This window comes from Argopecten irradians, chromosome 4, assembly GCF_041381155.1.
Source record: "Argopecten irradians isolate NY chromosome 4, Ai_NY, whole genome shotgun sequence".
Classification (NCBI taxonomy): Eukaryota; Metazoa; Mollusca; class Bivalvia; order Pectinida; family Pectinidae; genus Argopecten; species Argopecten irradians.
The window spans coordinates 13,047,841-13,069,026 of record NC_091137.1 but is presented as its reverse complement, the minus strand read 5'-3'; the positions used below and the strand labels follow the sequence as shown (position 1 = coordinate 13,069,026).

The window sequence follows — 21,186 nt, the reverse complement described above, 5'->3', positions numbered from 1 at the left end:
AAACTATACACAAAATTAGAACTGTGGTGATTTTTTTATATACATATAATCTTATATACTAGACTCCCCTGACAAGTGCTCGAACAAAAAACAACGGATTTTTGTCTGTAAAAATTAAAATAGTAAGCAATGGGAGAATTTTGTGTTATTTCAACTGATGAAAAACTTATGGCGAATATTTTAAACAAAATTGAAATTAAGTTTACGTAATTGCGTAAGAAGGGACCAGTCCTCGACCACCTCAATAAAAAAATCAAACATAGTATTTATGACCTATTTTTCTACATATTCTGTTCTATTTCTAACAATTACAATAACAAAAATTATTTTCTTAATCAACAATCTGTTCATATTCTACAAAAATAAAAGTCAACTATTTCGTGAGTAGACACCGAAAATCATGGATTAACACGCGTTTTAACGGGGCGGGAAGTGAACTAAAATTGAAAAATTCACTTTGGCCAAGAACATATTGCAATTGCTATTTCAGTTGATTTGCTATCATTTTAATATAGTTATATGTTTTTAGAATATTTCTTACTTTTCATGCGATGTTGTTTATTTTGGTATTCGTAAGTGTTTCCCGATTCAAAATCCACATTTGCTTGAGGGAATTTGGTGAAGAAGTCTAATATTGTCTTCGACAAGATTCAAACAATCAAATTTAACAACTAAATGCACGTGGTAACCGGAAATATATAGACTATTCTAATAAATTTCCAGAATGGCCAATCTTCAAGTCTGTCAAATGTGCACAAAGTTCTGTTAGGCATACAGTTGGACATACATGTATCATATGTATTTATACGTAATTTATATTCAGCAGCGTTACGTGTATTCAAATGTTGTGTTTTTTTCTGACTGTACAAATATTTTTTGCATGCTTGAGCATGCAAGCATGCACGGGCGCTACGCCACTGGCTGCAACAATATTTATCCGTATGTATACAGTTGGTAGGGCTGTATCTCCATTTGCCCACTTTTTATAATCTGATAATTAACAGAATGTTGTGACAAGGATTATAGTCTATTTCAGGGAAGTTACTCTGGATTTACCTGTGTTTTTTACCTGTGAATTTCACCTGTGATACTTACTGTACTTATTCCATAAGGGTATCATTTAAGTATAACGTTAGTATCATAAGGAATATTTTACCCTTATGAAACTAAGATTATTTGTAAATACATTGAAATTTCAAAAGTATAATTTTATAGCTAAGGTATATTGTGTATATATATATTTACCTGTGTTTGTAACACATTTCATTTAGTATTGATATGAGAAAAATGTGTCGGCATATCAATTAGTCTGCAATATATTTGAAGTCAATAAATCGTTCTGACCGACACGTATGAATTCAAAAGGGAGATTAACTTCCGGATGTTTCGGTCATCTTGAAATTATTAATCAAAGGAAATCACACGTAATAGGTAGATTATTTAAGTGATAGTAGAAGCTATCTTATTGTCATAGAATATGTTTTTTTACCCTTTGGCACCGTACGGCGGTCACCATTGTATTTGTGTCGGCTGTCAAAAGTTTAGCTGAAAAAGCCGGTTTACCTATGCTTAACACCTGAAGCCATCTAGTGCCTATATAAGTCGAGAGGGTTAACTGGTCATTACCAATAAACCTCTGAACCTTATTGATGGCTTGACTATTATTACAGGTAAGAAATTCTATATTATTGTATATATTTGTTTGTAACCTATTTTTACTATTATGATTACTTATTAATTGTGTATCTTCAAATTGTTAATTGTTCAGTGATTTAATTAACATTTTTGTACTTAATAACACAATGCGATTAATCAGATAATTGTACAATGTATTTCAAACTCGAAGTTAGTTTATAAATACAATAAGTAAATAATTGGAATTGATGTTGATTAATTTTATTATCGGCCAAAGTTACTTATATGCTAGAAAATCTATCTTAATTATGGAAGTCGATAATATAATTGTAATTAACCATCTTTGATAAGGTCCCGCAAAGCGGAGACCACCATATTGTATCTAAACCTATTGAGCTAAGTCTCTTTACATTACGCTGTGTAACATTAACTTTACAGGTTAATTATAATGGTTTATCCTTTGTAAAATATGTTCAATATTTTAATTATAATAATATCGGCAAAAGTAATACTTATTGTCATTAATATCAGATATCATTAGGATATAAAACAATAAAACTTCTTGAACAGTTAGCTATGTTATTTTATGAGACTCACAGTCCGTGAACTAATTTGCATTTAAAACCATGATTGTCCAAAAGAACATTTAACAACAAATGAAGTTGTTCGTACCTTCACTTGTTAGAACCCCATAAATAGGAAAAATCGTCCCTATATTAAATTAGCATATTTACTTCATAAATCTTTCGTAGTTATTTTGTTATTAATTAAGTGAGCAATCGGTGAATGTTGTTCATTCTTCGGATGTAATGTCATTACGTTGCTCATTTCAAGTTGATTTTGCGGATTATTTCAATATTTCTTAAAGAAAATTATCTTGTTTGCTAAAATCTGTAGTTGGTCAATTTATTGAATTACTTATAATTAAGATTTTAATATTGTTAATTTTCCCGTCGGCTCCTTTCACGCAAAGCGTATATCATGTACTCTACCATAAAATAATTATTTCCCCCATTTTATGAGTATTTCCCCAAAACAAAAGAATTGTTTATTCAATATTGTAATCAGTTTATTATTTAGAAAATACCTTGTATTCGAACTACTACAATGTAAATTATGATTTATTAATTTCGATTGTATGTTTTGAATTATGAAACATGATTACCAATAAACCTCTGAACCTTATTGATGGCTTGACTATTATTTCAGAACCAACTACAGATATACAGACCAACTACAACCGAACAACAAACCACAAAAAAAAAAAAAAAAAAAAAAACTACATATAACATGTATGGAAATAATATCACACGGAAAAATCTTTTAATTTATTACCCTTTTTGTGATGTCTGTTATGTTCTTGTTTTTTGTATACTAATAGAATATATGTAATAATAATAATAATATATAATATATAAATTAATAATTAACACATCAAACGAAAAAATTAATATTTGGTCCTAACTTCAAAATTCCTTTCTCTCTTTTTGACAAACATATATATATATATATGTACATATTAACACATTAATGATAAATATAACTATACTTGCTAGTTGTAGTTCAATAAAAAATAGACCTTCTTGGATATCAGCTACATGTATTGGGGTACATACACGTGTAAAATTAGTGGCATTTATCAGAAAATCCGCATTCAACATAGTTACAAAAAAAATGTGGTAATAATTATGTAATCATACAGTTAATGTTTACGCCTCTTTTAATTAGAAATCACCTTTGTGACAATTCTACTGAAATATTTATACTGCAATATATCGTCATTTTTAGGAATGCGGTTGAGCCAATTTGCCGACAAAAATCGTACTTTTACATTCATAATTTGACATGTTCGAACTATCCGAAATATGATCTTTTACAAAAAAAAATCGGTGTTCGAACTATCACTAGCTAAACAATTATCTCAATAACATTCACATTCCCTCAAACAATTTCCAATCTGCAGAAGTCTATATTCAGTAGAAATACTTAGGTTTTTATGGTGTGATAAGAGAGATGTGCATTACACAACAGTCAGTTATATATACACGACCAAATTACTTGTCAAATCATTCAAATTCAAATGCAAATTTTTTTCGGGATACACTTTCGCTATTACAGTGTAACATATAAAATAAAAGATATCTCAATGAATCCAAATATTATATATTGACTAAAAAGTATATTTGTTATATTTAGTATCAGGTGTGATATTTTAGCGACCATCTGGATTTTTCCAAAACATATCACTCTTGATGAAAAATATCTTGATTTTCTCATTGTCTAACATACCAAATATATATACAAATATATATGTAGACTTGTCACTGTAGAATTGGAACTGTATATGGTATAATCAATTAGATACAAGTTCAATATACATTGGTATCTACATGTACATGTATATTGTTACATGTATCATCCTATAGAGTTAAACAGTATCTTGTGATGCATATACATTCTCTACATCAATCTGTAGCTTCATAAGTGCACATGCCAACATGTATATATATTACAAGCATTATTGTCTTGACAAAGTCTTTATAATAATGATAGTGGATTATGTGTATTACTAAATATCATATATTTGTTTTTTTAACTTTTTTTGAAATTGCAACAGTTTGTTTAAAAAAACCCTTTTTTTTCTAAAATATTATTTATATTTGTCTGTAAAAATACACAAAGTATTATATAGTACTGTACTGTATACATGCATGTATATTGGTATCTCTCTATTTCCCCACTTTTGACAACTATACATTGTAGGTAGCTCAGGTAAACGAACACAGGTAAGCACAGGTAAAAATTAATATGAAACTGACTATAATTGGTTTTCCATTGTTCTCCTGTACCAACACTTTTCTTTGTTCTCTAAAAAGTGGGCAAATGGAGAACACACCAGTTGGTAGTAGACTAAAGGTTACACATTGTGCACACGGTGTGAACTACGAGTGGACACGGAGTGCACAAGATTTAGACTACAGGTAGACACGGAGTGCACTTCGTGTGAACACGGTGTACACTACAGGTGGACATCGTGTCCAGGTAATATGTCCACTACATCCAGACCACAGACAGACTACATGAGTGCCACAGAGATATGAGAAAAGATATATTTATTCTGCAGTCTATATGGACTTTGACAGAAAGAAATATTTATTGCGATCAGAAACATAATATTTATTGCAACACAAAATTGCCGTTAATTAATACTGGAAATCTTTCGTACTGTAACGTTCATTTGAATAGATACATACACATATACAGTAAAATGTATCATGTAATCATGTAATCGTGTAATTAAAACACCAATTTAAGTTATCATACAATTTAATTTATATAAAAGCAAATTAACTGCGTAGCAAATTAACTGCGTACGGTAAATCACATACTGGTTACGCCTCATCAATTGATAGTTCCCAGTAAAAACTATTTTTCTTAGCTAGTGATATGTAGTTTAAACATTGACTTTTTATCTAATAAATCTTACTTTGGATAGTTCGATCCAAGGACGTAGATCAAATTCTTTTTCGACCACATAAAATAATGAACCTTGCGTGGAGTAAGAATTTCAGTGTTGGCAAATCGTCGGCCAAGAAATATTTTGATCGGCAAAATATTTTGATTAAAAAGGATATATTGATGGGTTTAATAAAAGTAAGGACATATACACATAAACAAATTACATTCTTCATAAAATGTTTAAATATGTACGTATGGAATATAGTTTTCTAAACGGCAAGATGCGCGAAATAGTTTTAACCCTGTCAAATATATAATACGTATGCATTTGCTTTATGTAACCTGGCGCGTTGTAAAGTATTGGAAATATGAGAAATCGTCTAAAGTTGGCATTAGAAATTACATTTTATTGTGTCAACCGATTGTGGAACCTGTAAGCACTGGCTAAGGAAAGCCCCACTACCTTTCCGGAGCAAAATTTAAAGGTTTCTTAAAAACGTTAATAACAAAAGAAAATATATATCAATGTCTTAAGATGAGGTTACAACACCAAACATATGCAAGATTTCCTGTCTAATATACAATAACACTGAAGAATCATTTCGCTGTTTTGCCGTCTGGCGCATTGATAGTCAACTACGGCGCGGCATTTAGGACGACAGCGGGAAACATAAAACGACCCGCGTTATGAAAATTAACATTTTATTTATTCTAATTAAACAGTTCTGAAGTGATGATAAGTGTGCTAGTAAACGTATAGTTAAGAACTTCTGCGACTATACAAAATTATTAATCTCGTTTTACATTCCTATTTTAAAAATTAAAAGCCGTTTCGGAAAGGTAGTGGCCCTTTAATTATTGTCATAGTGCTTCAGAATGGTGCATAAAACAGTAGCATACTTCAGAATAAATCATACTTGCCATGATATTTGAATTGTTCGTTAAATTAGTTGACTTTCATTTGTAGACTTTATTGTCTAAGTATTAAGCTATACATTTTTGTGCTATTTCTCAGCTTTATAAGTGAAAATATTTAAAAGAAAAACATACTATACTAGATCATTCAATGTCTCATCATTTTCTTAAAATTTCTTACTTATTTTAGTTTTCCGATTTAGATTAATATACACTTTGTAAAACATCTGTACTAGAATTGTCGAATTTACAGTTTCTTATTATCTATACTTTACTGTGTTATTTTTCAGTTTTCAATAATGAGAATCTCCCTCTTTAATTCAGATGATTTCATCTGATTGGACACTATTGAAGAGAACTATGTTCTCCCTCATTGTATTCGGTCCGAACATAAAGTAATTAATTTTAAATGAATAACAAACACATAAAAGGGATAACAGCTCGTTGCTCATTCGTATGTATGATCTGAAATATCGTAAAATGAGCCTTTTGAACACTTAGTGGAGGGAGTTCTCTTATAAGACAAAATGTTTCCTCCCGTTGTTGATAGGATCAATCACTATTTTCATCTTTTTTCTGCGGTATACGTAAGCCTTTTGATCGAGTATAGCATTTAGGTTTATTGTATAAGTTGAAAAATACGGAATTAAAGTAAACTGATTGGTTAGAAGCCTACTTATCTGACAGAAAACAACGCGTAATCATAAATGAATATCAATTAATCCAATGAAAAAAAAACAATAAATGATGGTGTACCGCAAGGTTCAGTATTTGGGTCTTTTCATTTTCTATTGTTTATAAATGACTTAACCGATAAATGTAATATCTTATATCAAATTATTTGCTAATGAAACATCTCTGTATTGATAATGATGATGACGTTTTACTGACAGTAACACATGCAGAGTTCATTAATGATGATCTGTCATCGATTTCTTCATGGGCTGATCAATCAATGACTAATTCTTTTTAATCCAAATAAAACAATATCCTTAACACTTACAAGAAAATATACAGATCTTCACCCACCACTCACTTTGAATAACCACCAAATATCACGACATCAATTTCATAGACACTTAGGTTTAACATTTAACAAAAAAGTAACGTGGTCGGATCGCATCTTTAATATCCGTGAAAAAAAGCTCCATCAAGACAGAACTTATTACGAACATCAAAACATAAACTAGACAGAAATTCACCAAGAACTCTTCTATATCAGACCAATTTTAGAATATACAGACATTATTTGGGATACCAGAATCGAACCATTGGCTTGATGACAAATGCCGACTCATTATCAGACTGATTACCATGACTATGTATATAAAATACCATATTACAATGTTGATTAAGTACCTAATCGAAATTAATTTTGATTATAATATATACATGTATTATTGGTAAGTTCAAGGTTGTGACAGGCATGCTTGATTTACGCCCCCGATTCTACCACAGGGATCTGAGAATTAGTTACAGATTATATAATCATGGACCCATCAGAGTGCTCCAAGACCATTTTTAGACGTTTAGGAGGTCTAGATAAAAAAAACCGATAAAAATCGTATGATATAGTACCATGTAGGGTATGATTTTTATCGTTTTTCAATCTAGACCTCTTAAACGTCTAAAAATGGTCTTAGGGCACTCTGGTTCACTATAGGAGATTTCAGAAAAGATGGCGTGACGTCACAGAAAGTTTACATCCGGGTACAGAGACGTACATCCCTGCTACACAATCGATACTTTGACAAAAGTATACACATTCATACTTGCAAATTCTGATTTTAAAATGCTTTCTTATTGTCTCAGAGGTTACAGACATTTGTATTTTTATATTTACAATGTTTATTGCTAAATATATTTCTGTAGATTTAGTGTTGAAGCCGGCTTGCGAAGCGGCGCAGGGCCGTCACACATACTCGTTTTTTGTTTACCTTATCTAAATTCATGTTTTGAAAAAGTTCTGAATAGATAATTGATTTATATGTATCATGTTTCTGTTATACACTTGTGTTTTTCGTTCTTTACCGTGTATATCATGATTTAAAGGAATGCTATAAACCACTGTGTTACACGTACATGCAGACGTACACGTATGGCTGCCGATATCTCGAAAAATAAAATGGTGAAAGCTCTCAGTTTTCATGCTGTTGAGTTTATTGTTTAATTTTCAGTCGCTTTCATTCCATGGGTTGCTATACGAAGTCTTTAATTGAAGTGATATTGCTTTTAAAATTTTGAATACATGTTAGATTGACTACATTTAGAATTATAAATACAGATCTTAGTACTGAAATGCCGACCAGGACACATTGCGCAAGGCTTCGAGAATCCTAAAATACTTCAAGTTTTGTTTAAAATATAAAAAAAGTAACTGCAAACTGACTCATTTGTATATCATCAACTCAATTCCAAAATTTTTGACAAAAAAGTTATCAAGAATACTTAATTTGATGACTCTGAAAAAGGTCGAAATTCGGGATGTCGGCAGTACGTATAATATGGCTGCCGTGCTCTTAGGGTAATCTACGAAAGCAAATTTTAAATTTGTCATAATCGCAAATCGTAATTTGGTGTTTTACCATGTAAGACTTAGAAAAGAGTAATCGCTTTTTAAAATGACAGTATGATATTTTGGGGAACTTGGAATCTATAATTTCAAGCTGATATTTGCAATATTCTGTCAATGTTTATACGGTAATGGCGACCGTGTTTTCTCGTGGGCGGTCGAAAATGGAGTCTAAACAAAGTAAAATATATGAATATCATATGTTCATATCTATATATTATTGTTGCATATTTTCATTTACACTTTTTGAAATGAAAATAAAGCAACATTTCTCGGATTGCCGTACAGTTTATTACAATAAAATGTAAACAAACATCGCAAGCGAGTGGCATCAAACAGCTGAGCTGTCCCTCACTGGGACCGGGGCTGACTGGGACCGGCGCTGGTGGGGCCCGTAAAGATAGATAACTCGTCTATACTTAGAACAATTCATTCATTTTATTCCGTAGGCCTTTCGACCTATAGGTGAAAATAACAACATGTATTTATCAATTGCAACGTACCAATCCATATAAGGAGAGTGATCAACAAATATTGGAATATTACATAGGTTCATAATAATAATAATAATATTCATGTAGTAAAATAATATATTATGAATTCAATGCGAGACAGTTGACAGATTTCAAACTCAAGTCTAATAAATGAAAGATAATTAACAAGGACACTTATATATTACATTTGTTATCTAAATATATATTAATAAGGCTTTCAATTCCTCCTTTTGCATGCTAAATATAGATATTTACCTAGATTGGATAATTCTCTTACATTATTAATACTTAGGAGCTGTATTAATTTGAAAACAGATGGTCTTTTATAATAGTATTTTTTGATGTATTTCAACCTTAAATCATTATAAAAAGGACACATCAGAATAAAATGAAATTCGTCTTCTACATCTCTTAGGTTACACTTAATACATATTCTATTTCTACGTAAAATGTTATGGTGTCTACCAACCTCAATATTTAAGTTGTGACATGATAATCTAAATTTGGTTATTACATGTTTGTATTTGACCTCAATAGATTTACGTAGATAAAATTGGACACAATGATTGTTTATCAAGTGTTGGTATAATGAACCTTTTGGTGAGGCAGATATTTTTGCTAAGATGTTTTGCTTAGTGCTATCAACTAGTCTCTGTTTTATTATTTGAAAAGCAACGTTGTCAGGAATGTAAGTGTCAACCATATAACCGAGTCCTAATAATGCTAATTCATTCTTAATATTACTTATCCACTCGTCATTTTCGTTCACGCGATCATCGAAACAAGTTTTCACAATCAAGTTATCCGTATTTCTGAGCTTTAACCAATATCTAAACACTCTTAGTTTTCTAACTACATACATTGGTAAGCGACCTAGTTCACAATATATTAAATCATTACTTGTAGATTTTCTAACTTTTAGAATTCTCTTACAAAAATTCAAGTGTACCCTTTCTATATCTGGTGCTTTGTGAGTCCCCAAATTTCGGCTGCATAACATAGAATACTACTTACATGTGAATCAAAAACTGAACAATATGTTTCAACATTCAAACAATGATTTTTAAAGGAAGATGCTAATGCAAATAATGCCTTTTTACCTTGTTCTGCAAGATGTTTCTGTGTTTTTGTAAATTTGCCGTTGTAATTAAAAAGCATACCTAAGTATTTGAACGTGTCAACAATTTCTACATTCATGTTGTCATATTTCCATAATTCATTACTTCGTAAGTGACCACCGTTTCTAAAAACAATAATTTTCGTTTTTTCGACATTAACCTCCAGGTTCCAGCGTCTAGAATAATCTAATAATGAATTTAACATGCATTGCAAACCTTCTGGACTATTGGCAAATAGGACCGTGTCGTCAGCATACATTAATAGGAACAAATTAAGCATTTGTAGTTCAATATTAGGACAATTATCATTAATAAAACTCATTTCAAAATCATTAACATACATTGAGTAAAGTACAGGTGACAATATTTCCCCTTGTAAGAGTCCGGTTCTGTTCGGGAAGCATTGACTCAAATGGCCATCGAGTTTTACACAGGCTTTAACATTTTTCGTATAATGAAAATATGATTTTTAAAAACTTTCCCCTAATTCCATAATTAATCAGTTTACTCCATAACTTTCCTCTATCAATAAAATCGAATGCTTTTCGAAAATCTATAAAACAACAATAAAGTCTTTCCTTATTTCTTAGTTTCTTATTAATTAAAGTTTGTAATACGAATATGGCGTCTAAAGTTGAAGACCCCCTTCTGAATCCAAATTGTGCATCTGTTAAAATACTATTTTCTTTCTCCCATTTCATAATTCTATTATTCAAAATAGTAGTAAATAATTTACCGAAACAACTTACAATAGATATACCTCGATAATTGTTTGTCTCGTTAACACATCCTTTCTTGAAAATCGGAACTATGCAAGATTGTGACCAGGACTCGGGGAAAAGGGAAACTATGGAAACCATGGACTTTGATCTGAGCCTGTTGACACCGGCACAAAAAGAAACATCAAAAGATCTCAGTGAGAAGGATTATGACAGCGATCTTGATTTGGATCTGGATGATAATACGCCAGCCAAACAGCCAGTTGTAGAAAGTTACAACACACTGCCAAATTCAAACCTGCAGAAAATCCACCACATCATGAAAGACCGGCACTCAATCGCCACCACAAAATTTTGCTTGGAAAGTGTGGACTTGACTGCTTACGAGCCAGTGTTACCGCCTTTCATGGACTTCTCTTTCAAATTTTATCCGAAATGTGACAACACGACCACGAGAATATTCAACGACTGTGTTTCTAAGCTAAAGAAACAAGGACTGCAGTCTGTTACCAGCAGCCTTATAAACACATGCAAAACATGTATCCAAACAAAAAACACTGAAATAAGAAAATTAGTGGAGGAGGTGAAGCAATCACTCACTTCCACACATGACCACGAAGGAACGCAGAAAATAAGGGCTGAATTTTTTCGCCAGCTTGAAGAAAAAAAGCAGCACTGGCAACACGAATTTGAACGATTCAAATTCAAGCCCAGGTCGGAAAAAAGAAGACCACAAGGGGATAAGAGGACACCCTACAAAAAACCATGGAGCTATCGCCCAAAACAACAGGATTTAAAAACAACATCACCCCAATCTTCAGTGGTTGAGGAGCTGAAAGCTTTAGCCGAAAAACTGTCCCGCCATTAAAGGGAAAATGTGAATTATAAAGACATGGCTAATCAGTGTTTATTCAAAAGGATGTTTCTAATCTATGTTGAAACCACATTGGTGAAATTTTTGTCAACTAATGTTTATAATACATCAATTTTCCATACATCATTTCTGTGTTATAGTGTTCGTTGAAATCAGGTATGTTTTAATTAATAAGACGAGCTCTGACTCGCACCGCAAGGCATCATAGATAAGACGAGACTACTCGCACATGCCATAAAATACAAGACCTATTTATAAGACTCCTACATTGGAGCAAGTCACTGAGAACGAATAGCTACGTTCTCTATGTCCATATTCATATGAAATATAAGATATAACCAGACCATGTTATACTCCGTTTGGAGTAATCATCTAAATTATAACCACAACAAAAGGTTAAATTATTGATGTATCTGTATATATATATACAACCAATAAATAAGTTGTAAACAAAAATAGAAAGTATCAAAATGTTACTTGCATACTAAGAAGAGAAAACAAGTCTGAAGGGCCAAATTTGAACTACACCTTCTCTGATTGGTCAAATCCAAAACCATGAAATAGTAATAATAGCGACAAGCCAGCACACTACTGTACTCCGCCCAGTCATAATGGCTAACCGGCGACTAGATAAGACGCGAAAGCGCAGAAAGTCCAAACAAAGAAGGTCTAAATCTAGAAAATCCCGTAGGGAGAGAGCTTCTCAATTCAAATATACAGAAGCCAGAAAATACATAAAAAACTTCTCTGACCATAAGTTATCTGACAATGAAGTCATATTATTAGGCCGCGGGCTTAAATTCAGCCCCTTGCCAAAAAGTGTAAAATCAACAAACGCACTTCTAATTGACTTCAAAGAACTTGCGCGCAAAATGCGGTGCCGATACCTGTTCGGCAATTTTAGTTCTGATAAACAAATTCATCCATTCTACCAAAATACGAACTTTGATCCAAAGTACTGTGGGAACAATGCAATTGAAAACTACATATTTGCCACACAAATGGAGATAAGCAAACTTACAAAAGGCAAACAATGTCACAATATGTCAAAAACAGACAGGATGGCCTTAATTAGCCTATCAATGAATAAAAACATTGTCATTAAAAAGGCAGATAAATCAAATATGATTGTCATAATGAACAAAGAAAATTACATGGAGGAAGGACTCAGACAATTACAAGATGATAAACACTATGTTCCGATTGAGAATCACTCTACAGAACATATTATAGAAAAAATCATTGAGAAAATTAACACAATGTACAATGACGGGTCCATAGATAGTACCACATACAAATATTTGGTAGACATGAAACGAACTGGACCCGGAAAGTTGTACCTTTTACCGAAAATACATAAACTCCAACAGGATGATTTTGATAAATATGTAGGCCGTAAAGCCCTACTGAATCATCATTTGATACCGAGTCGCCCAATCATATCACAATGCAACTCGCCAACTATGAAAATCGGTAGATTTATCGACAACTTTCTTGTTCCACTAGTACAGAAACAAGAAACATACTTGAAAGACACTAAAGACTTTATCAATAAAATTGAAGGAATAACACTTCCACCAAAGACAATGTTAGTCTCATATGACGTAACAAGTATGTACACGAATATGACTTTCGGAGAACTCCTCGAAGCAGTAGAGAGAGCTATCCCAAGTGAACACAAAACCGATACTCTACCAATGCCGCCAAGGGAAGACATTACTTATCTTCTCAAAATATTATTGGAAAACAATGAGTTCCAATTCGGCAAACAATACTACAAACAGGTCATAGGCGCTGCAATGGGGGCTGTACCAAGTCCCGAAATATGCGACCTCCGAATGTATGAAATCTTGAAATGCATTATAGAAAGATATCCATATCGGAATAGTATACTCCTACATTACCGATACAGAGACGATGGATTCATGGTATTCGCTTGCTCTCATGAACAAATTAAGCTATTTTTCGAAATCGCTAATGCCGAGCATGAATACCTCAAATTCACGTATAATACTTCTAGAAAACAGAGATGATATTCCTAGACACCAAAGTCTACAAAGGAAATAGATTCAGGGCTTCCAATATCCTTGATATCCAAATGCACATTAAACCTACTGAGACTTTTCAATACCTTCACCGGTCAAGCGCTCATCCAGGTTTTGTATTTAAAGGACTTATAAAGGGCGAATGTATACGCCATATGAGAAACACATCTGATCCAAAAATTTTGGAGACCAACCTCAATAAATTTAAACAAAGACTGCGTAAAAGAGGCTACTCAATCAAAGAGATAGAAACCTCTATCAATACCAGTTTATCTACCTGTCGGCAAAAACTTCTCGACAGCAACCATACAGATAGACATATGAATGTAATCCAGATAGTCGAAAAATCAGACGTATCACAAAGCATACTGAATGCTCAGAAATATTTCCAAAGCCGCCTATGGTATCATACAGAAAGAACAAAAATCTTTCAGAATATCTGACATCATCAACGATCTCGTGATAATTAAACAAATATGAACAAAAAGAAAATGACGAAAACACGAACCGGTATAAGACTCTTGACAGAGAGCCATCATTAAAATTGACAACCCATGATTTGATCATACAAAATAATATTTAAAAACAAACAAATAAATGAATATAAAACCAGTTACGGAAAGAAAGCAAAATAAACGTAATGATAGAAGACTCAAAACAACGAGCATTAATTAATACATTAACCCGCGACTGACCACAGTCTCGAGTTTATTATGTCGGCTAATCGGCTGCTATTGAATCTTTAACAACCGAGATAAGATAACGGTAGCTCATAATAGCCATCGGGTTTACCCCCACCACACCAAACGTGCAGTCTAATGGCCTTAAAATTAGATACGGTGGTTGAAACTCATGCAGGGGGACTAGCCCTGACACCTACTCCCCAATAAATTATGGACTTGTCACAGTCAAGCCAGCACGTAAACTGGAACTTGACGAAATACACAAAGCGATCCATATAATATTGCAACTCATTAATTAATGAATGCATTAGTTTTGATTGTTGCATTGAATTATTAAATCTATGATAATGCAAACCAACTATGATGTAAGCGCAATCCCAAACAGCAACACGTGCGACCATAGTTATCCACTCATCCCATTGGTCGATAATGACTTGTAGGAGGAGCCTAAACACCAGGCACATACCTATTAATGTCCTTCCAATTACTCATGAACTGTTTCTCATGATCGCATTTCAGACTAGCTAATAAGTTATATTTACGTTTTCACTAAGCTCCGCCTCAATGAAACTAGTAAACTCCGATCACTTCATTTCCCAATGAAGATGCTTGGTCACGCGCTGAGCTCTGACCGGCGTGAGAATACATTTTGACATTGTTTACATTTTGACCTACATTGTAGTTTTACGCCGCTTCAGTTTTGAACGAACTTTCTGCGATGTGGCCTATCGTTGTACATTTAGAAACACAGACAGGAATGCTTGATAAAGTGATATTAGAAATTGTCAGTAATATAATATTATAGTCGCCTAGAGATATTTTACACGTATTTTGATGAAACACTGAATTAGGCTCAAGCCCAGGTAAAAAAATGCTGAGCATAGCCTGAACCGGGGATGCTTCAAAGCTCTCTATTTATTAGGCCTAAATATATGCACTGCTGACAAGTAAACAAAGCATGAAATTAAAACTAAAAGCATCTATTTGTTTAATGTTTAGAGAAATATCTTAATTCAAGCACACGTAAGAAAATTTTAACAATTATCTTCAAAAAGTCTAATTTGGGTAGCGTCACGTTAGGACCGAACGCAGTGAGGTTCACCACTCATCGCATAGCCTAGTAGGCATAATCGAACGCAAATAGTTCAATGTGTACAATATATGTGAAAATACGCTCAAATAGCAAACAGGCTAATTTCAGTGACATTAAGCCTAACGAAACGATTCTGTGAGTGTCAAAATCCACGGCATTGGAGGGTCGTTGGAAACCGCCAACATTTCAAATCGATGTTTCTCTACTTACTTTATACCGAATATTAATCCTCAAACTCCAGTAGACAGAGAAGTTATCACATTTCAAGAATAACACAGAAGTCTTCCAGTGATCTGCGACTAAGTCCCGCATTTTAACACGTTTTATTGAGCCCCGGAAGCATGGTTATTGGACTGCATCACATACCATAGACACAGGGGTTGGATTTCACAACATGTTTAGTTAATACATATTTAAATGTCAGCTACAAATAATTATCAGACGGGAATACAGCATTCAGTTAATTCCATAACAATTATAATTGAGTTTTAAAAGGTTTGATTATGTTTAGATACCAACTATTCAGCATTTTCACCACAATCGTCATTTTCTTCGAAACCGGACCCCTGCTCCATCGAGCGACCGGATTACACATTGACTGCACTGCTAGTACTGCGCAGCATTTTTTTGTATTTGAAGCTACATAATAATGTTTTATGATAAAATTTAAGCCAATAATTCTTGAACATAAAAACAATATGTCAAAATCGCCCTTTTTATCATAACAACGCACAAATAATGAAGTTATTTTCGGAACTACATTTTGTGTTGCCTTGGTGACAAGAAGAACTGACTGGCGGCTGTTCCGTAGCTGTACATACATGTACGATAACTGGTACAATGTTGCAAAATTGTATAATAATCTTATACCGAACACATATAATTTGACTTTTTTCAACAGCGGAATTTTCAAATTGGTTAATGTAAATATAAGGATTGATTATCAATTTTGTTGCTTGCATTGACTGATGAAGAAAGTTAATCTCGTGCAAATGTTACATGAACTGCTTCGCAGTTCACTTCATTTGCACGAGATTAACTTTCTTCATCAGTCAATGCAAGCAACAAAATTGACAATCAATCCTTAAGAAATGCACTGCATGCTACAATATACATGCATAATGCAACTATACATGTATAATAAGACGAACCATCACGTTCGCACAACATACGAGCGAAATGCTTGAACTAAAAACACATTTTGCGATTGATTCGCGCGCACACGATCAACATAATACTGAGGGGACATCGGTCTTGGTATATAAACTATGAGATCGTGTTGCATGATTTATAGTCTACAGTACACTACTGGTCCGCGGAAACCGGTCACAGTAGCTACACAAAGGCAAACAACAATACTAAACATATTGAAACAATATAAAATACTAGGTGGGATCACTGATGAAGGCACACCTTGATATTTCAATATCAGAATATGCCCGAAACACAACCAATTTGCCCGAATCTACTGTTGTGTATGGTCCTTCAGGTGAACTCAGGTTCACGTGGATGTTTGGGTAGTACCTTACATAACACTGAAAATTCTCAGTTCGTTTGGTTTATAATTAGGTAAACCACCTAGCATGGCATATATCTCAGGCAAATATTGCTACAAGGTTAAGACATGATATTGAGGAAAATTGTTTTAAGCGAAATACAGCACCACGGTCCTAGCCAGCACCGGGCCCAGTCAGCCCCGGTCCTGGTGAGGGCCAGCTCAGCTGTTTGACACTGTTGTCGCAAGCGGCTGTGTTCAGAGTTGTACCTTTGAGCGCCCGGATGTACCTTTGTGTGACGTCATCGCCATCTTGGCGTGACGTCACAGAAAGTTTACATTCGGGTCCGCAAAGGTACATATGTTAGGCATACAGTCGGTCATATCCCATGATATAGTCATTTGTATTTCTATTCAGCAGCGTTACGTGTATACATTTGTTGTGTGTGTGGGTTTTTTTTTTTTTTGACTGTACACAAATGTCAGATTATTTTTTTGCATGCTTGAAGCATGCACGGGCGCTACGCCACTGCTAATTAAAGCTTATTCGTTGCTGAACTCCTCGACAAAAAAAAAATCCGAAACTTTCATTTCTGCGCGGATTTTTTTTTCATAATTACACGAAGATACCTGCTATTGGAGCATAAATTAGAGTATTTGAAAAATCGAATTTCACTCGTTTAGTTATTTACATTCGAGCCAAAGTTATTGTACGATTAACTTCACTCAAAAGTACAGGGGGGGGGGAGGGGGGGCGTACATGGGTTCAGAAAATTTGAGCTCGATATCGACGGCTTACGGTTAGTCCGGCCGCGCGCGGCATGGAGAGGGAATTTCTACACGTAGGCCTAAACTGAAATTATCATTTTTGCACGAAAGCCTTTACATGTAAATCTCTGGCTCCAGTGGCGTATACTGCAGTACCATTTATAATAAAACACCTTCTTCACCAAGGGCTAAAAATCATCCTTGACCTAATCGTCAATATTGACAAGCAGAGGAGCAGAGACATCTTAGAGATATGCATTTTTGACACATTTTTTACGGAGCTGATTTATATTCCGAAAACGGCTGCTAGAGTTTTCCGGAATATTGTGTCCGCTCTTCGGACTAATATTAGACTCATCATAACCAAGATGGCCGCTTCTGGGTACCCGATCGATTTTGTTAAAGGTTTGGCTGATTTAGCAGTTAAAATGCTCTATTCTAGTTTTACAACTATTTGTTTGTTGATTGAATTTTAATGCATATTGTATTTGGAAGAGGATGGTATGAATGAAATAACTGACATACGCATACAAACCGTTCTGAAACAGGTCGCGTGCACATCATGCTTGCATGCCGTAATTTATGATTTTTTCCGATACCAAGACGTTTGCACGAAATGAAGCCAAAAAGAATGCAAAATGCACGTAAACTTACAGAGATCCGATACAAATATCAGTTGCCGGAAAGTTAAGGCAATCTTATCATATTATAGAAATAAAAAATGTCTGTAATGAACTGCTCTTAAAATAGCCTACATCTAGGAAAATCACACTGTTCAAATGAAAGTGTAAAATTTCCACATAATGAGCAACTTTGTGCAAAAACAAAAAAGGCATCACTGTTTTCAGTTATTTTGATGAAGCTTTTCATCTCGTTTACAGTCATTGTTATTGTCTGGCAGATTCGTTCTGGACTGTATCCACTTGGAAGATTTATATATGTAAAGATTCTAGAAACGATATAAATTGACAATGATTATCATAAGGCTTTCAATGTTTCACCACATGCACTTCAGCATTTCTGGATGCAATTTAGGGCAGTTAATCTACCTTACAATACACCCTTCATAACAGTCATTTTGAATTGGATGATTGATCTTTGTAAAGCAATATTGTACATCTCTTATCGGGGACTGTCTCATGATCGACTTTCCAGTTCTCAACCTGTTCAAGCCTGTTTAAATGGTCTAATTTTTATCAGTTATGTGACATAATTGAGATGGCAAACTCAATTTTACTATATATAAACATAATTTTATTTTATTAATTTTCAAGTTAATAAATAATTTTTATGATAATAAAATAATTTTTTTTTTCATTACCAGTACATTATTTTTTTTGAGTAACGATATATATACAATTATGTGCATGTTGTTAGTATTTTTGTACCAAATATATTGTACGAAGAAAGGAAAAAATACCTTGGTTTCTTATGTTAAACATTTACAACAATGGAAATGCATACAAATTGAATTGATTCACCGAAGAAGCTTTAGTTTAAGCACTTTTTCAGTACCACTACCAGAAAATTCATTACAGTAAATGATTAAACAGGGGTACGGTACTTTGCCAGGCCTTTTGTAGGGTCCGGTGAAAGGACCCAATTGAAAAATAGCGCTGTATTTTCCCAAATTCAGTCAACATTTTCCCAATTCAATGTGGTAAATTTAAGTTAAAACCCCCAAATTATGTGAAAAGCTACGCTGATAATATTGATATAATGTAAAGGTTAAGGCATTTCGCACAGATTGTACATTTTTTCCAGAACTTTCCAAAATTGAAAAAAAAAAAAAATTAAAGTTATACTAACTTTTTATATTTTCCCAATTTTGAGAAACAACTATGATATTTTCTGATTTTTTGCTTAGAATACTTTTCCCAAATTTAAAATAGCTGGCAAAAACCCTGAATATTTTCATGAGGGCAGTTAAGATAAGTAATGAGAATCCATTGAAAATATGAAAATTTAAACATAGTAAACTTTAGACATTGTATAACTTGCTGAACTAAAGTCAGAACCATTCACTCAGACGATTTGTACCTACATACACTGCTTTGTGTTGGGAAAGATGAAATAATGAAACATTGATTTTTTAATTGATTTTAATGGTTAGTATTCTTTTTAAAATGAATTCTTTTAAGTACTGAATGCTTAATTTTAAGTTGTATCAAAGAAAAGAAATAAAATAATTTGAACCTGATTTTGTCTTATGCACAAGCCCTAAACAGATCAATTTAATCAGATTGTATCTAGTATGATGATAAAAAAAAATGAAAATTATAAACTGTCATAAAAGACTCTCCAAACTAGCAAATTGATTTGTTAAATAATATGGGGAGAAATTTGCAAAGTGTGGAACTTTTTTTGTTCCTGGACAATTTAAATTAAAAATAAACTAGGATTTTGATACGAGGACAACCATTACCTAATACGAGTATATGTACTATACATGATTTTTTGCATTGTTTTGACACGATATGTAATTTTTATGTATATATGTATATGATATTGGAATTTGGTTACCAGGTATAATGGTCATGGAAAAGGTTAATTTGAAATAGATTTTGAACAGTATATAGGGATGTTTTACTTTTCTTTTTGCTAGCTAGTTAATGATTGATAAGTATTGTATTTTGTTTTGATCTCCTATTATCCTCGATACTCCAGGGGCTCGGATCACATACAACACCCCTGGACTATGTATAGCTATCTCGTAGTAAATTTAAAGGTAGCTCAGGGGAACAGATCTGAACCAATCAGAGGCCTGCAAAATTTTCCTTTGAAGACTACAGAGAGAGTGATGCCTAACTTCAAAGCCACACTGTCAACCACTGTGTACCATTATACGGCTCTTTTGATGTACATTAAAGGACTAAATTACCTGTTCTGTTGCCTCCAGTTTTACTATGAGATAGTTCAGGGGTGTGGAGAGCGTAAATGATCAGAACCCCTGGAGTATCAAGGATAATACTGTACATTTTCATGGAAATACAAATGTACATATATATGTACAATTACTACAATATATAATGTACCAGGTATTAGCAGGGTATTAAGGCTGTTATTGACTGCAGTGTTTTCAGATCAATTTCTTTTAAACCAGAGTTACCGTATTCGACCCAATAAGCACTAGGGTGCTTTAAAAATTGAAATAAGGCCAAATAAAGAAATGTTTTTGTTTCGAGTAACAACCTTTTAAAATGAAGGGTCGGTAGGTAGTTTTTTCTTCTTTTTTTTAAATATTTTTTTCTCTTCATCCCAGTTTCTTACTGTGAAAAACTGAAATGAGACTTTATTCAACCTTATATAAACCACG

At 33.3% G+C, this 21,186-nt stretch overlaps 2 protein-coding genes across 5 annotated transcripts in view; both read left to right on the top strand.

The window, feature by feature from the left end:
* The window catches only part of LOC138320653 (double-stranded RNA-specific editase 1-like), a 156,159-nt gene that overhangs the window by 1,512 nt on the left and 133,461 nt on the right, over positions 1–21,186 (top strand). Inside the window, exon 1 of one of the 4 annotated variants that reach the window (XM_069263789.1) lies at positions 18,163–18,275. The exons of 2 other annotated variants lie outside the window; for them this stretch is intronic. In XM_069263789.1, coding sequence (XP_069119890.1) covers positions 18,239–18,275 — 37 coding nt within the window. In that variant the 5' untranslated portion in view covers positions 18,163–18,238. Of the gene's footprint in view, positions 1–18,162; positions 18,276–21,186 lie in introns of those variants that run through there. One more of the 4 variants, XM_069263790.1, reaches the window with a different exon arrangement.
* LOC138322107 (uncharacterized) lies at positions 12,398–13,819 on the top strand. The gene has a single exon (XM_069266165.1). It carries the CDS (start codon positions 12,398–12,400, stop codon positions 13,817–13,819), a length of 1,422 nt encoding a protein of 473 aa, XP_069122266.1.

Excerpts from the sequence above, each read along its gene's own strand:
- LOC138322107 (XM_069266165.1), top strand. The coding sequence starts at position 12,398 with ATGGCTAACCGGCGACTAGATAAGACGCGAAAGCGCAGAAAGTCCAAA.